General features: G+C 34.2%; 1 protein-coding gene across 1 annotated transcript in view; it reads left to right on the top strand.

The window, feature by feature from the left end:
* Window positions 1-5,863: 5,863 nt before the first annotated feature.
* CDH2 (cadherin 2, type 1, N-cadherin (neuronal)) overlaps window positions 5,864-22,254 on the top strand; it is a 63,484-nt gene continuing 47,093 nt past the window's right edge. Inside the window, exons 1-5 of the mRNA XM_008569541.1 lie at window positions 5,864-5,912; window positions 15,256-15,482; window positions 17,177-17,323; window positions 19,044-19,199; window positions 21,556-21,700. Of these exons, the coding sequence (XP_008567763.1) occupies window positions 5,864-5,912; window positions 15,256-15,482; window positions 17,177-17,323; window positions 19,044-19,199; window positions 21,556-21,700 (724 nt within the window). The remainder of the gene's footprint in view (window positions 5,913-15,255; window positions 15,483-17,176; window positions 17,324-19,043; window positions 19,200-21,555; window positions 21,701-22,254) is intronic.

Raw genomic sequence — 22,254 nt, 5'->3', positions numbered from 1 at the left:
GAAAAAAAAAAAAAAAAAAAAAAAAAAAAAAAAAGTGCCTGAAAGTATTTGGATCATTGTAGATATCCAAATGAGATAGATATATAATAAACATTCTGAACTCTGAACTCCTGACTTGGAAACAGTAGTGATAAGAGTAATATTTGATTGCTTTGTTCAGAATATACTGGGAAATGCTTTACTTTTATACATAGGTCGATGAATTCACACATGTATACAAAAACATCAAGCTAATATAATCTTGCTTACCTGTGCTACTGGATCTGAGGAAGTGGGTGGGTGCAATGTCTACCTTTGTCCTTTTATGTTACGTGGCACCCTCTGTATGTTCTCATTGAAGCTGGGTTATAATTGATGGTTGAGATGCTCAGCACACAAGTTTCTTTATCCTTATTCTTACTAGTCCTCAATTTTGAGAAGACTTAATACATAGATGAATGGACAGTGGTTCAGACTGTTGCTGTCATTTGCATTGTATATTACAACTGAGGATCTACTTGGAATTTGTTCACCCTTCCTGCAAGTTTCAAATTCCAGTGTGTTTGAGAGGCAATGTGGTGCACAATCAGAGCACAGACTCTGTTTTGCAAGTTGTCTTGCTGCCTCTCCTCTCCTCTTCTTTCACTTCCCCCTCATCCACTGTGTAATATTTCACTTATACAGATGAGGACCTGAGGCAGGAAGCAATGTGTTTTGTTGGAGGAAAGTTTATGTGGCTGTGGTGACCCAGTGAGCTAGGAGAAGAGGAAAGAAGAGTGAGGTTGCAGGGCCAAGGGCTTTGTTAAAGATTTTATTCTATGTACAATAGGAATCTTTTGAGCATGATCCAATTTGTTTTTAAAAGGCATGTCATGAAAGGTGGAAGTAAGAAATCAGTTAGAGTCTCTCTCTGTGATTTGTCCTAGTAATGAGTGACAATAAGATGGTAGCTGTGGAGGTGATGAGAATTGACCATATTGGGGATATATTTTGAGAGTGGAATGGACAAGACTTGCAAATCATTTGCATTTGGGATAAGACAGGAGTCAAGTTTGACTCCTAGACTTGTACTCTGAGCATTTGGGTGAAGGGTGAAACTACCTACCATGGAGTTGGTTGCGCAGCAGGACAGTAAGTCAAGAGTTGGCTTTGGTACTTGTTCATTTTGAGTTGCCTGTGGGATGTCAAGTAGGCAGTTAAATGTAGGAAACTATATCCTCAGTGGAACAGTTGAGGTTTAGACATACACATTCAAGATTCATCTTGGTGTAGGAGGTTTTTAAGAGGCTGATTGAAATCAACTAGGGTGAGGATGTAGATTAGTGAAGGTCCCAGGCTGAAACCCTAAAGCACTGAAGGAGGTACAGAAAGAGTGGCCAGGCAGTGGGGAGAAACCAGAAGCATACTGCATGGAATTCATTGGGAGTATGTTAGGTTCTGATTGTCGATTTTGTTGACTATACTTAGCCCTAGGGGGTTTTTTTTGATGTGTAATGTTTTGGAAATTTCAGGCTCAATGTGAATGAGATTTTTGTTTTCTGGAATTCATTGGGAGTATGTTAGGTTCTGATTGTCGATTTTGTTGACTATACTTAGCCCTAGGGGTTTTTTTTTGATGTGTAATGTTTTGGAAATTTCAGGCTCAATGTGAATGAGATTTTTGTTTTCATTTCTTTCATTGTGACCTTGCACAACAACCCAGCCTCAGTTGTAGTCAGTCCTAGCCCCATTCCTTGGAGTCTGCTGGCATCCCAGCTGCTGTACCCTGTTTCTTGTCACCTTCACACCCCTTTATCCTACAGAGGCTGAACATCATTTGCCCCTGCTTGCTTCCTATCCAGATAGCAATTTATACTGGTTCATTTCTGGTCCACAGAGATATTTGAGCCTGGGTATTTTTTATTTTATTTTATTTTTTAAAAACTCCTTATACTTCATTATTATTGGTACATATTTGGAGCAAGGTGGTATTTCAAAACCGTGGATCCACTGTGCTATGCCATACTAACCAGTAGTCTTCATACCCTGAATTTCTGTCTGTCCTTGATTTTATATTCCTTCTTTAAAAAAATTATGTTTTTAGACCAAAAAACTTAACATTTAATAGATCTTTCATTATCCCTGTTCAGGTGTCTCTATTTTTTTATCATTGTTCCAATTTTTCACATCTGTTGTTTTCCTTCACTTTTATGCTTCTGGAAGTCAAATGCCTACTGTAAGTTAGTTTTCAAAAAAATGGGACTTTTAATGTATTATCCCAAAACATTAGTATCGCCAGGGCTTTTAGACAGAAGGATATTATTCAGACTAGTCTGATTATTGCATCTACTTATCAGGATAGGATGAGGATATTGTTTTAGCCTAACTCAATTTATTGCTGCTAATACATACAGATTGGGAAATGGTAAGTTGGAAACAAATAATATGTGCACAGGATACTTGCCTTGACATCATCTTAGTTTTAATGTAATGAAAATCCTTTAATACATGCTTGGATATTTACACAGGGTAAATTAAATGTGAAAAATCGTTATCTCTGTAAAATTTAAAGATACCTGACCCTTCATAAGTACACTTATGACCAAGAGTGCTGTAGTGGCAGTCAGGGAAGGGGGTAGGATTAATCCTGCCAGGCAGAACACTCATGCCCCTAAGATATTTTCCAGATAAATCACATGGAGTAGAGCTGGAGAATACATGGGATGGCTGTAATGTTACAGTGTATGACAATTAATCCCATTCACTGTGATATAATTAATGAGAATGGTGAAATAGAAGTGCAATCATTTCTCCAAGAGGAAATGTCAGCCCATTAATGAGGATAAGGCCTATTATTGTCAGTTGAAGCAGCAGATTTTTGAAGCAGCAGCTATTCAAAATTGCTGAGTTGGTGCGTTCACAGAGGTAGGTGTTCATTTCAGTCCCTAACAAAGGGAGGGACTTTTTTGGTGGGTTTTCTTTTTTTTCTTTTTTTTTTTACACCGGTGATGGCATTTTGACATGACTGCAGTTCTGGACACTATAATAAAAATTTAGTAAGCATAAAATATAAATATTCTAAATATAACTAACTGGCATTTTAAAAGAGTAGTACCCAACTTAAGCATTTATATATGTATATAAAATCAAATCTTCAAATAGCCTTTTATTAGTAGTATTATGTTAATATGTTAAAACTGGAATCCATTTGTTACTATGTGCTATAGATTACTTACCCATTTTCCTTGTGACTGTGTGTTAGACCAGAGTGAGTTGAACTCAGTCTAAGAAATACTATCCCTTTATTAGGTTGTTGGAAGAATACCTTATGCTACTAGAGCAGCTTTCTAGGATGTATATAATAATTCTTTAAAAAGTTGGAAAATGATGAACTGAGACAATCACACAATGATGGATTGGGAGGCCAAGGGTTTTTGCCAGCTTATATGTTGATGTTTCCCAAATACTAAAGCATTAATGAATTTGTTAATTGCTTTTGCTACGTAAATCATTTTGGCAACTTAGGGATTCTCTGTTATTTCTTTGAATAACTTTATTGCCATTGTGGAACAAATAGCAGCATTGCTGAAAATTTTATGGAATCTTGCATTTGTTAAATACTTAAGACACATTGTATTGCTGATGTTCAGAAAATGTAGGCAACCTTTAGAAATAACAGGATTTTGGTATTGGTTTTGTTAAATGTTTATAGTTCGCTGTCTGTAAAAAGTACAATTTTGCTATTTACAAAGTTCTTTCTAGCAGCTAGTGAGCTGACATATCTTTTGGTGGATTGGCAGTAAAAACTGGGAATCAAGCTTTTAAACTTAGTTATGTATTATTATGGTAAATTTTCAAGAGCTGTTCTGTATACACCGTTATTTTTTTATATATGATCGTGATTTTTTTCTCCTAATAGCAGGTAAAGGAATAAACACTCCTTAAATTATTTTAAGTGTTTAAGATAAAATTTTACACTTTTGCTTGTTTTGTAACTTTACTACCAGCAATTGATATTGGATTTAATAGTTTAGTTGTTCAGAGGACTGTAATTGCAGGGGTTTTTTGGTTTTTTGGTTTTTTTGACAGCTGGCTGGTATGGGGATCTGAACCCTTGACCTTGGTGTTATCAGCACCAGGGTTAAAGTGAGCTAATCAGCCAGTCCCTTAATTGCAGTTAATGTCATATCATATCATACCAATAGGGCTAATTTGCCTAATGGAGATTATATTCTGTGTACCTCTTTCTTTTATTCAGGTTTCATAAGAGATATAACACTGTTTTGTTCCTTGGTGTACCCGTGTCTTAGTCGGGCACTCACAGGACACACTTAGCATTTTTTGAGACCACATTGTTGAAATTGATTGAGACAGAGTTTAGTTTTCTTTTGTTTATTTTTTTCCTTTTCTAATGGTGTTTTTGAAAACTCCAATTAGCAAGAATTTCTGTTTTTAATAAAGTTCATGTTAAAATTCTTTTTCCTATAAAAATTAATGAAAACCTATTACAAAAAGTTAAGAGTTAAGATTCCTTCTTTGTTGACATAAGCAGCCTGAAATATGTAGCTAACTAAATTGCATCAAATTTCCGAGACTAATAACCATGCAGTTGAGGAAAGGGAGCTTTTACACCACCTGTACTCTGAGAGAGTAATGTAATTAGAGGTAGTGATATTTCAGTGTAATTTGTTAATGGGCACATTCTACAAAAAAGAGAATAATTCTGCCTGAGCACTGATAATTTTATATATTTTTAGTTGGGTTCTCTAAAAAGAAAGAGTTTTCATAGAATTTCATGGCATAGAGGTGCTTGGAGGAAGAATATCAATGAAGTGGAGAACAGTTTAAATTTTTTTGAGTTATTGGAATGCATACAAGGGAGAATGCAATAATGTTATTGCTTTTCCGATAGTTTAATATATAAAATTGTATGCATAGCATTATTGGGTTATTGGAAATCTAAATTTAACATTTTTGATGTCATAATCATTCTTCTATATTATCCCTACTTCTGTTTTGATTTTTTTTTCAATTTCAAATCAGAGAAGAATATCATAGTGCTTTATTCCTTTTTTGTTTTTTTTTAATTTGTGGCAACTTATACACAGATGTTAGTTACATATTACGTTACTTTCCTAGAAAGAAAGTGAAATAACAGCTTCTGTAATGGATTTCATAACATTTTTGGGAGCAATATAATAAAACTTTCTTTTGGTGGAGAAATATCAAGAGTTTTAGGAAAAAACAATATTTTGGTTTTATGAATTTAACCTATAATGTTTGATTCTGATTTATTTCATTTTTGTAGACATTTCATCGTAATTGTACTGTGTTGAGAGTGTTTTAGGTCACCCAAGTTGAGGCCTTATCAGACATGCTAGACCAGGATGTGCCGTACTAACAACCACTGGTTTTCTGTGCTTAATATGAAAACATCGATTCTCATTCATGGAAAGTTCACAGTGTGTGTGGATGACTCTCAGGCAGCTCTCCCTGAGGTGGCTCACTCATCCCATGGGTTCGATGTTGTATTACCTCTCTCTAACATGTTTTTTCATAATTGCCACTGTAGAAGAAGAGGCCATCAACTTTGAAATGCTTCTGCTGGAGAGTGATAGGTGTCACTTCAACCCCCAGATTTTATTGGCCACATGATCATGCCTGATGTCAAGGGAGATGAGAAGTGTAATCTTCCTGAGTGTCTAGGAGGGGAGAAAACCTGAAGATATTGCTGAGTAATACTAATGCCCTCATAAGGCTTAATACTCAGGAGTGTGGCAGAAGAGACCAGCATTTCACAGCCAGAATGCCATGAGTGGGGTACAGGTGTGCTGCCGATACTCACTTCACCTTGTTTTTTTTTTAGTTTTACTGTGTGGCTACTAGAATAGGCAAAATAACATGGATGGCTGACATTCTATTTCTGTTGGACAGTGCTGCCTTCCAGGCTGTTGGTAGGTAGCTCCCTGTACTGAGAGGAGTACAATTCCCCATTATCAGGAGGATGATCTCCAGGGTAGTACAGAATGTACAGAGTGGTGGTGATCTCAGGCTGCAAATGTTCTAACAGGGCCTTGGCATGCCTGCCCCCACTACCTCTGTCATTCTAGTGAGATCCTTGGAAGTCTCTCTAGAATTATACCCACTCCCCACCTCCACTGCAAGATTTCTTAGCTGATTCAAGCCACTATTACATTTTGATCTCCAAAGCCTTTAATAGACTTGAAAGGAAGTTAGTTATTGAAAGTAAAAGGACAGTAGTAGAAAAAGATTTTGGCTAGCACTTCAGTAGTCTCGTTTTCTGAGCAAATTATGGCCTTAATTTTATCATCTGTCCTCCCACTGAAGGTAGAAGAGTCCAAAAAACATGAAATTATTTGGTTGAAAATGCAGCATGGGTCAGACAAAGCATGTCTGAAAACTAGATCAAGCCTCTCAGCATGTACCTCTTCTCTGCAATTTAAAGTTTTGCACAAAAATCCAGGTTTCTAGATTTTTGATAAAGCTATTTATTGGCCAATAGTAGTTATTGGTCAGTGAAGTCTAGTGACTCATCTGGTGACCCTGTCCCCAATGATCAAGATGCTAATTAGGTAATAAAATAATGATACCCTCAAACTGGAATTCAGTTGCCCTCAGACTTTTTTATAGTGATAAAAATATGAAGATGTTTTAGTAATAAAACAGTTAAAAATTAATTTACAAGAGTTAAAATTACACTTCAGTGCTTTTTTATGGTTCTCTCTAAAAACTTCTTGTAATTGGAAGTTTTTATTTTCTCTTTTTTTCCTAAGACTTACGTAGACTCATTGTGGGAGACATCTCCTCCCACACAGCATCTCCTTAGATTGTGTCCCTGGCCAAAAACTTACCCACAGAGCAGGCAAATATCCCCCTTTCCCACCGAATCCTTCCTAACTAATACTAATCTACTTTACATTGATACTAATTTACTTTAGTATTAATGTATTTATCCTAAGTGAAGATTTTATGTATTGATTTTATTATTCTTTTAATTTGCTTGTAATTTTGCTCATATTTTTCACTATTCTAAAATAGAAGACATATAAATTGTATCATTTAATGTTTTTGTGAAGTATCAGAGAGTCGCCATTAATTTTGTTGATTTTCTCAATTGCTTATTTCTTCTTTTCTTTTTTTTTTTTTCTTTTTTTCTCTCTGCTTTCTTTCCTTTCTTTTGGATTTTAAGGTTAACAGTTAGTTGAAAGTTTTACTCTGTATGGAAATCAATAACTAACTTTTATGTTTTTGAATTAGAGTGTTTTTATAATATGAAATACATATTAGCTTTCAGAAAAAAATTTCTCAGAATTAAATGAATTGGTTCCTCTGGACATAAAATTCACTAAATTACCAAAAAGGACTGTAAGTTACAGATTTGATTGTTATCACGATATTTTTGATTATCCAAGAATATAAAAAATGATTGTATTTTATATTTTTAGACTTTTAATTATTAAATTAAGTGAATATTATTCAATTATTCTAATTTAGATTGCTGTATGTTTAACTTTCAAGCTTTCTCTGTGCTTTATTTTGAAGCATTTTAAAAATACAGATCATCTTATATATCACATATATTTTTATATTTTATATCATTTTATTTGTCCATATATTGTATATTATTTACAAATAGTTTTTCTGAAGTTATACGTGCTTGCAGTCTGTTTTGTCTTTAGATTCAATTTTTTCATATGTTTACTTTCCCAACATACCGAATAATTTATGAATGAAAGCTGGAAAGACTTCGGCATTACTAGAATTCACCCTTCAAATGATTAAGATACTAATTTGGTAATATAATAATGATTTCCTCAAATTGGAATTCATGTGCCCTTATAATTATTCTGACATGTGGGCTAAATGCTTTTTTTGCATGCAAAAGTGATCAAGTGAAACTACTTGCATGACAAATTTTTGTGGGTGATGTACCACAAAACGGCCGTCTTTGGCAGTAGTTTTGGACTCTGTTAAGCAGAAAGTAAGAAAGTTCCATTATGAAACTGAGTACAGCAGTACATGATCGAGTTTGAAAAGCCATTTGCCAGATTTCACATTTAATACTTTAAGCCAAAATGCCTCCTACATTTGCAGAATTCCTTATTTTACCAGCCTACATATATATCATCAGTATTATACTAGGAATTAGTGAAACAGATGAAATAAAAAAGGAATCATATCTCATAATACTACTAGGACAGGCAGTGGTGGCATGTCACACATCATAGTGACAGTGCTAGTCAAACAGACTATTAATAAAGAAATCATTGTGTATTGATGACTTTAAGGCATCAATAAATATGCTAGTTAATAACACTCGTTAGAATCCTTGAAGATCATCAGTTATTCTGAAAAAGAAATCAAAAGAAACTTCTGTATATTATGCATGCAAAGAGGCAAGTGAATACTTTTAAACAAGATGTTAGGCAGACTCACATGAGGATGATGCTCTGGGCCTAGCGGTATGAAGGTATAAAGGCTATAAATGGCACGAAGTTACGTAAATGTCAAGAGTTTATTCAGAGAGCCCTGTGAGTCTCCGTAAGTTTTACTCAAAGAAGCTCTTGTAAATGGAAGTTTGCTTATAAATCTTAATTCCACATAAATTGGTAAGAAAATATGAATCTAAGTAAATAGCTACAGCTTTATGCAAAGACAAAGTATTAGAATATCATATTTACTGATATATACTAAGGTACACAAGCTGTCTAAAAGACACCTTTACCCCCCAGGAGTTTATTAGCTTATAAAAAAATGGATTGTGAATGTATTTGAATGCTACTCACTGTAAAATTGTTAAAGGAGAGTTATTCACTTGAAAAAATAGTTTACTTACCTGACATTTTGGAGCACCTGAGTGAACTTAATTGAAAAATGCAAAGGCTGTGTAAAAACATATTATACGTACAGAGTTTAGAGATTGGAAGCAAAAATTCAGCTTGGAGAAAGGATGAAAATGACTCACTTGCGATATTTAGTTGGTGTTATATTTAAATCCTAACGAAAAATTGCTAAGACTATTAGAGCAATACCTATGAATGCCTGTGGTAAAGTTTCACTCATTATTTTGAAGTGCTTAATAGGAAAAATTGAAAAACATATGCATTTCCACAAAAAATTTCAACATTTCATTTGCCAATGTAAGAAAAGGAAAGGATGTGAAATTTAATAAATTTTATTCCTCATGGCTCATGACAAGAAAGAACTTCCTGTTATTTGGAGAAAAAGTGATACATACTGTGCTACTTTGTGCTGCCACCAACTTTTGTGAATAAGCTTTTCATTGATGGTAATTATCAAAAATTTGATATTTCAATCATAAACTTATTACAAAAAATATTTCGTGAACACATGCTCATTAAAGATTTTTAAAATATTTTAGTTGGAGGTTTTATGCATATTAAATAGTTAATATATTCCCTAAAACTTCTTATTTCATTTTTCTTATAATAATTATATGCTATAAAGAAAATGTAATGACTTTTCAGCAAGTTACGTACAGATACTCCCAAACTATCTCTAAGTTTATCAAGGATTGATAGGCCCTGGAATGGCTACTAAGTTATCCTAGAAAAAAGTTGTTTCTCAAATTGAAACTTAAAAAGAGCCCAGGGTGGCAAAAGAAAATCTAAGCAAATTTTTCAGATTTATGAGCAAACTTGCTACTTGGTAACCATTCTCCATTAGAATCTATATGTAAAAATACTGTGAAATACTTTTGAGACAGTTCCTCCCTCCCATATCTTCATTAATAGATGTCTACCTCCTTAATAAATATTGTTCTGTGTCTGTGGAAAGCAATTTCTGTTAATACTGTGAAACTATTTCTATTTTCCCAATATGCCTTCAAAAATAACAATTAATGTGGGGAAAAAACAATAAAAAGTGAAAGGCATATTTAAACATGAAAGTATTTTACAGTGTTCCCTTATGATTTTTTCCAAATATGGTATGATATTTTACTTGAGCAAAAATTATGAACCATGTGTGAGTATTTGCACATTTGCATTCATATGGTTTATGCATTGCTATTAATTACTAATACACTTAATATATAAGATTCATGGTTTCCTCTTAATATTTTATAAGGATATTATGGTTAATATTAGTGAGATGTTGCTTTAAGAGTAAAAAATACTTTTAAATAATTATTTCCCTGGTGTTTAATTTTGTTCTAATCATGTTAACAAAGTTTTATGTAGGCTAGAACACAGTAACTACATATTATGTATTTAAACTATGCAATAGCTCTATTAAACTTTTTGTTTAAAACACTGATATTTTCTGCCACGAACATTTGTGTGTAGACTTGTTTTAAATTTGATTAATACAGTGGATCAAGCCTGTTTTTTCAGTTGTATTAGGAAATATTTTTCTTTTTTCCTATGTTGTGAAATGCTGGAGTTTCTACTTTGGGTCATTTGAGCACTTAAGCAAAATTAATGCTTTTATGTAAGGAAGATTTGTCAGAAAAATATTTTAAGTCAAGTTTTTTGTTATTTTTAAAATAATAGGATGTCAACTTTATTACATGTCTGATAAATGTTTTCTTTAAACACCAACTCAGTAATTCCATACTTAGGATATTATGTAAAATTGTTGATTAAATTATGTTATCCAACTCTGAGTACTGTCAGCTTGAGGCAATTTATTGGAACTCATGTTTGGAAGAGATTGAAGATATTGACACCTAATCATTCCCTTCAGATATCTAATAACATAGCTGGTTAGACCATTACCTCTAAGGAAGCTTTTGTTTTGTCTTAATTAATAAACTTTACTTTTTAGACCACTTTTATGTTTACAGAAAACTTGAATGAAAATTACAGAATTCCATATATCTCCCTCCCGGAACCCCCCACATATCCCCTATTATCCCTTATTATTAACATTTTGCATTAATGTAGTACATTTGTTTCAATTGATAAGCCAATAATGACACATTATTCTTAACTATAGTCCATAATTTAAAATAGAGTTCATTCTTTGTGTTGTAGAGTTTTTGCCAAAAACATAATGTTATGTATCCACTATTACAGTATCATATGGAATAGTTTCACAGCTAAGGATGCATTTTAATTTAAGATAAATTTGTCATCACCTATACTTAAAAGCCCATATATTAAAAAATTATAAAGCTGCTTCATGTTTTCCAAAGTACAAATTAAACATCGTGTGCATTATGTTCCTCAGAGTTCTTAACCTGCTGTTCATTAGGAGAATGTTTTAATAACAGAAGCAGGTTGATTTCAAGGAACTATATATTTCTTCTTAAACGAGTCAAATGCTCATGACATTTACCTTATTTTCTTCATTTTCAAAGTTAAATTTTAAATCTAATTTTAATAATTCTAATAACGACATCATATCTCTTTCTCTCTTCCAAATGGTTTCTGTCCACTCTCATTTTTCTTTAAACTGAAAATTTTTTTTTTTTTTTTTGTCTTTTGTCTTTTTCCGTGTCCGGCAACGGATCGCAACCCTCAGTGTTGCTCCCGTACCGGACCGGGGACCGGCAACGGGATTGCAACCCTCGGTGTTGCTCCCGCGCCTCGCTCAGCCAGTGAGCGGGAACCGGTCCGTATGTGGGATCCGAACCCTCGGGCAGGAGCGCTGCCGCGCTTCCCAAGCGGCGCACTATCCAGTGCGCCACCGGGCCGGCCCCTAAACTGAAAATATTTTTGAAAAGCTAAATCTATAAATATACTTTATAAATTATAAATATATATTAATGGTATATCTAAGATTCTATAACATAGAAATTTTCCACTTTTTCTATTAACTTTTAAGTTTCTGTAAAACAAACAAACAAAAAAAAAACAAATCCTCTTGAGTAAGTTTGAGTGCTTGGTCCTCGGGCAGAGGTGAATCTTGTCAAATTTGAGAATATATTCCTAGTTGCTTCTAAGTCACAGGTGAACAAGACAACAGGCAATCCAACCAGTGGATAATAAATAGAATTCCCATGTTACCCATTGATGGTAGTAAGCTTTTTAATTTGTGTGACTTGAAAATAATAAAACATGATTAACATTGATGAAGCATGTAACCATTAGCCAGGCACTGTGCATGGATAACTTCATACCCACAGCTGAAGTCAGGACTAACATTTCACCAAGGAGTACTTTTTCAGTTGACAATTGATTTATCCTTATTTCAGGTATTGATTCTACTGGTTGCGTGTACAGTGGGAATTATGTAATACCGCACATTTCTTTGAGCCTCAATAATGCTGAAGAAGTTTGCTTATTTTGATATTAGAGCAAATGAGAATAGCCTTTGTTATAAAATTCTAGAAAAATATAATAGATATATTAATCCAATTCATATTGGTTACAGGTTAGGGACATAGGTGGCAGAAAAACTTATTGACTTTAAATGACTGATCTTTATACAGTTTCCTCCCAGGTGTTTTCTCCAGTGTCAGAGTCTTTGAGGTCAGTTCATCTCATTCATAGGATGTATAGTGACCCTTTGTAGAAAAAGGCACATTTTTTTTCTTCTTTGCAAATGCATTTTTCCCCCAGAGGCCTCTTTCTTTCCTTCCCAAAGCACTCTGACACCTAAATCCAAATAGGTAACTGAGTGCCACCTTAACAGTAAGAGTGACTATGAGGTCCCCTCTCCTGCCTGTCACACCCTAACCCAAACCCCATCTGAAGTAGCTCCAGCTACTGCCCTCTGTAGGACATGTAGGGTATACTCCAATTTAAGAATTACTTTTTAATATGCTATTTACTATGGTGCTCTCAAAGGTCTAACTTTGGCATTCTCTTCACAAGCATTTATCAGTCCTCTTAGCCATTTTTTAAATTTCACCATTTATTAAAGCTGTAGGTTTCAATAACTTAAGTCATGAGTTAAGTTAGATCATTTTGTTCTTTTGTAAGGGAGAGAACGACTAGGAGTCAAACAGCCATGGGCATCGATGTCTCTGAGTTTTCTTTCCCCATCTGTAGAACAGAAAAAACAATTCTCACCTCTGGAGGTTGTTGTTAAGGTTAAAGTATATAACATAATCTTAATTCAGTGTCTTGTTCAATACCTGGCATTCAATGAATATTAATTCATTTTCTTCCACTACCAACAACCTAATACAAAGCCACGTTACTTGAAGTTCCTGAGGATTCTTTTGGTTTTTTGTTGTTGTTGTTTGGTTGGTTTTTTGCTAAATGTGGCTATAGTAGGCTGTGCATTTGTCTAAGTTTCCAGTCTATTTTCTAGCTTTCTGAAAAGTTGTAAGAAATTAATAGATATTTAATGAGCATTTATACCGTCCCTATCACTGTTAAGTGTCATAGGGTAAGAAATTAATAGATATTTAATGAGCATTTATACCGTCCCTATCACTGTTAAGTGTCATAAGTGTCATAAGTGTCAAAACAAAAGAACCAAGACTGTTAAGTGTCATAAGTGTCATAAGTGTCAAAACAAAAGAACCAAGACTGTTAAGTGTCATAAGTGTCATAAGTGTCAAAACAAAAGAACCAAGACTGTTAAGTGTCATAAGTGTCATAAGTGTCAAAACAAAAGAACCAAGACTGTTAAGTGTCATAAGTGTCATAAGTGTCAAAACAAAAGAACCAAGACTGTTAAGTGTCATAAGTGTCATAAGTGTCAAAACAAAAGAACCAAGACTGTTAAGTGTCATAAGTGTCATAAGTGTCAAAACAAAAGAACCAAGACTGTTAAGTGTCATAAGTGTCATAAGTGTCAAAACAAAAGAACCAAGACTGTTAAGTGTCATAAGTGTCATAAGTGTCAAAACAAAAGAACCAAGACTGTTAAGTGTCATAAGTGTCATAAGTGTCAAAACAAAAGAACCAAGACTGTTAAGTGTCATAAGTGTCATAAGTGTCAAAACAAAAGAACCAAGACTGTTAAGTGTCATAAGTGTCATAAGTGTCAAAACAAAAGAACCAAGACTGTTAAGTGTCATAAGTGTCATAAGTGTCAAAACAAAAGAACCAAGACTGTTAAGTGTCATAAGTGTCATAAGTGTCAAAACAAAAGAACCAAGACTGTTAAGTGTCATAAGTGTCATAAGTGTCAAAACAAAAGAACCAAGACTGTTAAGTGTCATAAGTGTCATAAGTGTCAAAACAAAAGAACCAAGACTGTTAAGTGTCATAAGTGTCATAAGTGTCAAAACAAAAGAACCAAGACTGTTAAGTGTCATAAGTGTCATAAGTGTCAAAACAAAAGAACCAAGACTGTTAAGTGTCATAAGTGTCATAAGTGTCAAAACAAAAGAACCAAGACTGTTAAGTGTCATAAGTGTCATAAGTGTCAAAACAAAAGAACCAAGACTGTTAAGTGCAACCCTCAGTGTCGCGCCCGTACCGGACCGGGACCGGCAATGGGATCACAACCCTCGGTGTCGCGCCCGCACCTCGCTCAGCCAGTGAGCGGGAACCGGTCTGTATGTGGGATCTGAACCCTCCGCGGGAGTGCTGCCATGCTCCCAAGTGGCGCACTGTAGCAGTGCGCCACCGGGCCAGCCCAAGACTGAATTTTATTCTAATACTCTTAAGACATAGATATTTTAAATTTCAAATTTATTTTGAGGTTTATTTTGAAAATACACCTTTATTTTCTTTTTTGTTTGAAAATTTATAAAATTGTTAGTACTTAATAGACTATTATAAGCACCATGAGGAATAGGAATTGCAAATTATTCACCTTTTAGTTATCATAAGGTCGTGTAATTCTGGAGCATAGGCACATTCAACTTTAGTAAGTGTATTGCTTTCTTGCCTTAAGCATTTGTTTAAAAATTACATATTAAGACTGTGTGCCAGGAGATGTGTGGGATATACAAGATAACTAACATTTGCCCCTAAGTACCTCTCCTGGTGAGTGTCAGGATGGTTATGAAACTGTGACAGTAGAGCTCAGGTTGCTACACGAAACCTGAGAACAAGAGGTTTGTTCCACCTTCAGTGACTTTGGATGAGTAGGAGTTTGTTAGGGAGTGGAGGCAGTACCCGTGGAAGATGTCGGGAGAATAGCAGGTGTATCCGAGGAGGCCCTGGTATGCAGGGGAGTGGGAAAGGAAGGAAAGGCTTTGGAACAAGGAGATGCTGGGGAACAACTCAGAACTACAGTCTGGCATTCTGTAGTGTGAAAATGCCTTTAATAATGTCAAAATAAAACTTTTGTGTTTCATGCTACTACTGCATTTTATCCTTTCACCTAAACAGAGTTTAGGTTTAGATGTTAGTTGCTTTTGCATTTGTAGTAAAATTAGACACATATATTTATTATCTTTTACAGTGAAGTTTAGCAACTGCAATGGAAAAAGAAAAGTACAGTATGAAAGCAGCGAACCAGCAGATTTCAAGGTGGACGAAGATGGCATGGTGTATGCTGTGAGGAGCTTTCCACTCTCTTCTGAGCATGCTAAGTTCCTGATATATGCCCAAGACAAAGAGACCCAGGAAAAGTGGCAAGTGGCAGTAAAATTGAGCCTCAAGCCAACCTTAACTGAGGACTCAGTGAAGGTATAATGTCAAAATATGGCTTTGGAGCTGATGCTTAAAGATCTGATTTATACAGTTTGAATTAAATATATACTTTGTTTCACACCACATTAATGGATGGCCAATATTTGAATTTTCATGAACTTCAGTCATTTTAATAGATTTGATTTTATTTTTAGTCATGTAAGATATTTTGACTAAATATATTTTAAGGAACCAGAAATTGTATTTAAGAGGTTTGTTTATATTTTTGAGGTTTGTAACTTAAGTTTAATTAGAAGTAGTTGTTTTAAACTTCTTATAAGCTTTACAAGATGTTAAATATAACCACAAAATAAACAATTCTTCACAAGATGTCATCAGTCAAATTTATTTGATGGTAAGTACAGATTTACAGTAGTAACAGAAAGCATTTCTGGCAATGAGTACTGGGTTTTCGTCTTATCCCTTAATAATCAAATTGGGGAGTATGAATTATTTATTCTATGGATATGACTTTTAGGAATGATATACTCCCTCTGGTGGAAGCTGCTATAAGCCCAGATAAAATAAATAAGGTATGTTTCCAACAGAGTACCTTTCAATTCAATTTAACATTTATTGAGTGCTTATTTTGTATCTCAGTATATTAGGAATTTTAAATAATATAAAATAACTTCTTCAGGAAAGTTATAATATTATTTCCTGAATATATTTCTAGTTCTTTGAGTTAATTCAAAACAAATATGAGGGGACATACATATTTTAAAGTCCATGATTTTATGAACTATATTACATTTTATATATTTATTGCACTGTGAAAGATAGGAGGGCACATATTCATTTCTGGTATTTAATTGTAAATGTGATATACACACTTACAATCAAACATGAATGAATAGATCATAGGAAAATATATCATTTTTCTGTTACACCGGTATTGGGGTTTTTGTATGCGAAATTTAATTTGTTAATCTATTAACTGGTAAGGGGAGTCATGCCATTTGGGTAAAATAAAGTGAGAAACTGGCAACTAATGGGGTGAAAAGATGCTTTTGTTGCTGTTGCTTTGCTGTGTTCCAGCAAACTAGCTGGGATATTTGCACTGAAGAAGTAAGGGCTAATGGCTAAATGTCGACAGATATAGGAAGAAACAGAAGAAAATGTTGACATCCAGCAGAGATTAATACCTAATGTGCAAAGTGGGTCATCTACAGCATCCATCATGGCTGACATAGGTTTAGAATAATTACAGCATTAATTCTGTGGGATTTAATAGGGTCATAAATATTTGAGACATTCCTTAGCAATATGTATTAAACTTCTCTTGGAATTCAAATTATATTTTAACACATCAAGATCTAAATTTAATGTACAGTAGCACATTACCTGAACTGTGGTTTAAACTAATGAGAAATATATAAAAGGGTGCTATTAAATTTTGTTCAATTTTAACTACTCTCTGAGATGGTTTATAGAAACTGCAAATAGTTTACACAGCTGAGCCATTATAATAAATTGTTTAGAATTCAATTTTTCAATGAACAGTGTAACCCAAAAACTTTATTGTGTTTTCTGTTATTTTAATAGAACAACAAAAGGGCCTCCAGACTTATTTTTTGTGTGCATAATAAACTGTGATTCCTGCACTTTCAGGTATTCATTAATATTGATGTGCTTCCAGAAAATGTTTTCCCTAGTACTCAAGAATGTCTTGTTGTTTTTTTAATGTGAAGGAATCACAAGAAATTGAAGAAATTGTATTCCCAAGACAATTCACTAAGCACAATGGCTACCTGCAAAGGCAGAAGAGAGACTGGGTTATCCCTCCAATCAATTTGCCAGAAAACTCCAGAGGACCTTTTCCTCAAGAGCTTGTCAGGGTAGGGTGGCACAATTCTAATTGTTTCCAGGGCATGTGGCAAGTGTGTGTTAAAATGTTTTTGTCTATTTATTTATAAAATAGAGTTTATAACTTGCGTATACTAAAAAAATTTTGTTTTGTATAGATGGAATTGCTACAGTGTAGTAGAAATCCTCTTCTCATTTTCCTTTGCTGTCTTTTGGATTATTTATAGATAGAGCTCTCTGTAGGTCCTGGACACTATGGGTGATAATGCTTGTTCAGCTTGCGAATACATCAGCCCTAATGCCAACATGCATTTCCATTCCTACCATACCCACTTTCACAACCCACACACACTTGTTTGCCTGTCTGAAAGCTGGCCTCTCCGTGATGATATTTGCCCTCTACAGATAGCTTTTGGGCCAAAGAAACGTAAAGGACAATCATTGCAAAAATGCCAGCACCAAGGGCATTTGAGAGTTTTTTAAAGAAAGAAAAAAAAAAAGGACCTCCGATACCATTAACAGAATCCCTGGGGTAGTGCAAAACCATAGTCTTTCAAATCTGAAAAGGAAGTTTTTTCACTTACTACAGATGCATTTCATCAGATGCAGAAAAACAGTTACAGATATTTTTGCATGTTTGATAAAATTAGCAACCCATTATTTATTGCAAAAGGATGTAAGACAAAGTTGTCGTGTTCCTATTTATTACAATGTTAATGTTTCTGTGTATGATTGTTTTAGCATTCCAACATTTACTTACTGAATGCTGTGTTTTTTTAATAAAGCACTTATTTGTGTTGTGTATTCTGTCCTAACGCACGTTATAATTCAATTTAACAATGGACATAACCCCTAGATAAAGATGCTTTCTATGAGAAAGAACAGAATTTTGCCTTAATTTGAAGAAAAAACCAAAAACTAGATTCTATTAATGGATTAAATATATTTACCTCATACACAAGGATCTCTTGCTATTATTACCTCCAAACCATTTAGCTTAATCTTCCCTTCCTTTAGCCTGTCCTGCCTCCTGTGACTGCTCATATATTGACTTCATTTTCCTGGAAGTAGTTGAATTTGGAGAAAACAGTGAGCTGTAGTGGGTATAGATGGAATTGCTACAGTGTTGTAGAAAGTGTTTGAGTATAAAAATATATTTTAAAATACTTTCATGTATGCCTTGTTATTAATGAAGAATTTTGGTATTGGGTGCCACCTTAAAGTGATATGGACAGCTTTGGTTGTAATGGACAGTGTTGTTAGTACAGTCCAAGTACAGAAATCCAATGTCCAGGCTCAACCATAATATTAGAGTTTGATGTGAGAATATTTCATGTTATGGTTAGACAATTATTTCTTGTCGTAACTTATGCAAGCAGGTGAGCAACTTTTATTTTAATTAAATTGGACACCTATTACTGTATTAAACAGTCTAACCTAGAAACTCCCAGGATAGAAATTAATTGTTTAAAAACACACTTCTAAATTTTGCCTTTTTGCACTGCTTCTAGTGAATGTTCTTTTAGATGTTAATGTTGCCCCCAGTCTTTCTGATGATAGGTGACATCTTTTTTTTAAGCCTATCACCCAAAAAGCAAAGAGAAGGTACGGGCACTGGGAGAGTTTCAGTGGTTTTCTGGAAAGAGATGGTGGAGGTTGTGACTGAAAAAGGCATGAAGTGTGGAGTGCTCTGTCTCTGATAATAAGCTCATTTTGCCTCTCATTTGATGTAATTGTTTTCTTGATCCTCAGATCAGGTCTGATAGAGATAAAAACCTTTCCCTGCGGTACAGCGTAACTGGTCCAGGAGCTGACCAGCCTCCAACTGGTATCTTCATTATTAATCCAATCTCAGGTCAGCTGTCAGTAACAAAGCCTCTGGATCGCGAGCTGATAGCCCGTTTTCATGTAAGATTCCAACCAGCTAATAATTCTCTGTATTTATACTCTTCAAAATGTGTGCCGAGTTTACCATTGCTGCCTATAACAGTCCAAAAGCCTTGATACTGAGAGTTATAACACCAGAAATGTATTTGTAGTCTTTGGTTTACTTTAATAATTTTCTTGGTTTTATAGAATTGATGAATGCTCTTAGTAAAAAACAGTGTCAAAAAAAATAAAACAAACAAGAAAGTGAAGTTCCCTAAAAATCTCATTGCTTTTTACATGTTAATACTTGCCTTCAGATATGTGGCTAAGAACCTATAAGAACAAATTTATACGAATGGAGTCAAAACTGTTGCATGTAAAATATATAGAGATCACAACCTTGTTAATGGATGCATGTTATTCCAATCAAAGGGAGTTCGCTGTTCCTGTCTCATGTTGAATTGTCTTTCAGATCATTTATCTTTTTCTCTCACTGTCATTAAGAACTTTTGTCTATCAGGAATCTTAATGCTTGGTTTGGCCTATAGTTTCTCCTGCTGTTGCTTGTTTCTAAACATTGTTTATACTTTTTGCCATAGTATAACATAGTATTTGCATTGTAAAATTCATGTTTTTAAATTTTATTATACATCCATCTTTCTAGAGACGTTGATAATGTCCTTCCCTCCTCCAAGATGCTAGTTTCCTCAGTTTTGATCTGTTGTATTTTTTCATTTAAATTTTTAACCTGTGGAATTGTTTTAATAAAAAGAGAAAGGAGAGGTATATGGACCCATTTTGTTTTTTCTTTATGGCTAGCTAGTTGTCCCAACAGAATGTATTGAATTAGTTTCCCACGGATTTATCAACGACACTTAGTCATTAAAACTTTTGTCCCTCATGTGCAAGTGTTTGTTTCTAGACTCTTATTTTGCCCACTAATATACTTGTTAGATTTTTGCACTGGACAAACTTTTAAAATTATTGAAGTTTTTAGACTACAACAGTTTCCCCTAGATCTAAACAGACAAATAAGCATATGATAAATTAAAAATGTTTTAAGCACTATTACTTAATATACCCTCCTCCTAAAGGCCTTGATTGATTTATCAGCTCATTCTTTTAAATTTCTTGAAGAAACAGATTTTTTGTTTTAATACAAAAAATTCTACATGCATGTTTTATATGAATTCATACAATCTGAACTCCTATGGTTGAAACTAAGGAAATAAATATTGTCACGTCAATTTGGGGGTAAATTGTTGCATTCCAAATGCTTGCTGCTTACACATTAAAAAAGTGATACCCATAACAAAATAGAATTAATTATAGGATTGCAAGTATTAAGAATCAGTATTAAGATTCAGTATTTTATGTAATTCAGTTAAGTTTCAGTATTAAGAATCTATTAATGTAATGTAATGAATTAAATAAGTCGAGAGAAAAAGGATTGTCTGTATAAGTGTTGAAAAACTATAATAAAATTTATGTTGTTTCGCATGTTTAGTACCTCAAAATGAAAAGATATGTTGATGCTTCTTTAACTCGATAGAGCATATCCAGCAGAAATCAGCATCCAGCATCAGACTTAACAGGAAAACCATAGATGCATTTCAGTTAAAAAGAAACAATTCAATGGACCACAACATAGTCACTAAAAGAGTGAAATGGATCTCTATGTGCTGGATAAAAAGACTGAAGAATTCTGCTAAAAGTAGCTGAGTGATTATATTTGTTTAAAAAAGAAAATTAGATAAAATTTCTAGAGAATACTTATAAAACTGAGAACTGGAGCTGGGGAGAGGAACATCTTACATACTCGTGTACTTTTGATGTTTATGAGTGATTTTTTCGTAAAAAAAAACTACTGTCAAAATATTCTGTGTACACTTAATTCTTTCTAGGTTCTCTTCTGTTCTCTTGATCTCTGTGACTATTTTATGCTAGTACCACATTCTTAATCACCCTGACTCTATCATATGTGCTGGTTAGCAGAAGAATTTTGGAGCTGGACAGAACTGGCTTTGGATCTGGGTTCTGTTAACAGACAGAACAATGTCACCTGTACAAGTTACCTAGCCTTTCTGAATTACAATATCCTCATTTTCAAATGCTGATAATTTCTGCCTCACTCTATTGTATGTGAATTAAATAAGTTAAAATCCAAAATCCGTTATACTTTGAGCACAATGCCTAGTATGTATAAGTGGTAGCTTTTTCCTACTATGTCTACCCTAATTATATGGAGTTGGGCTAACTTAAATGTTGATGGGAAGAACCACTTTTTTCATCTCTCAGTTCGTTCTTTCTATTTTAGCGGCATTGTGATTGTTAATTTAATATTCTCACAGACATAAATCTGTTAAGTAATTTTGCTTTCTGATGACTTTTGCAGTTGAGGGCACATGCAGTGGATATTAATGGAAACCAAGTGGAGAACCCCATTGACATCGTCATTAATGTTATTGATATGAATGATAACAGACCTGAGTTCTTACACCAGGTTTGGAATGGGACAGTTCCTGAGGGATCAAAGCCTGGTAAGTTTGAAGATAATAATTTGGAAATGATTTGAGGAAATGTAATCAGCATTGTCATATAAACGAGAAAAGGAGAAAACACATGAGCCTTTGAGTATTACTTTCTTTCATTCATGATGCTTTTAGGGAAACAGAAAGGTAACTTAGAGAAAAACTGAATGAAGAAAGAAAACAAAAATATCCCTCTACTGCCCACAATGACTTTTTTCCACCTTTGAAAAAAGTACACACTATAGTGTTTGATTCTGTTCTATAGAATCTATAGGATCCTTTCATTTTGCTATAGTTGGTGCAATTAGGGCAGCTTGTAAATGAACACCAGAAAACTAGAGTCTTTGTGTTCATAAAGCACAGATTTAATCCTATGAGATGTGGCAGCAATGTAAATGCAATTGGGAATCTTCGAAGATACTTGGTATTCCTGGGACCAGGTGGTGAAGTAAACCAAAAGCAGGAAGGGGCTTGGGGACAGATGTGATTGCTGCCTTCCAGCTCTACTGGAGATTTACTTTCAGGGAGGCCCTAATGTACTCTGGAGCCCTCTCTTTTCAACC

This window comes from Galeopterus variegatus, unplaced genomic scaffold (assembly GCF_000696425.1).
Source record: "Galeopterus variegatus unplaced genomic scaffold, G_variegatus-3.0.2 Scaffold507, whole genome shotgun sequence".
Taxonomy (NCBI): domain Eukaryota; kingdom Metazoa; phylum Chordata; class Mammalia; order Dermoptera; family Cynocephalidae; genus Galeopterus; species Galeopterus variegatus.
This window is presented reverse-complemented; position numbering and strand designations above follow the sequence as displayed.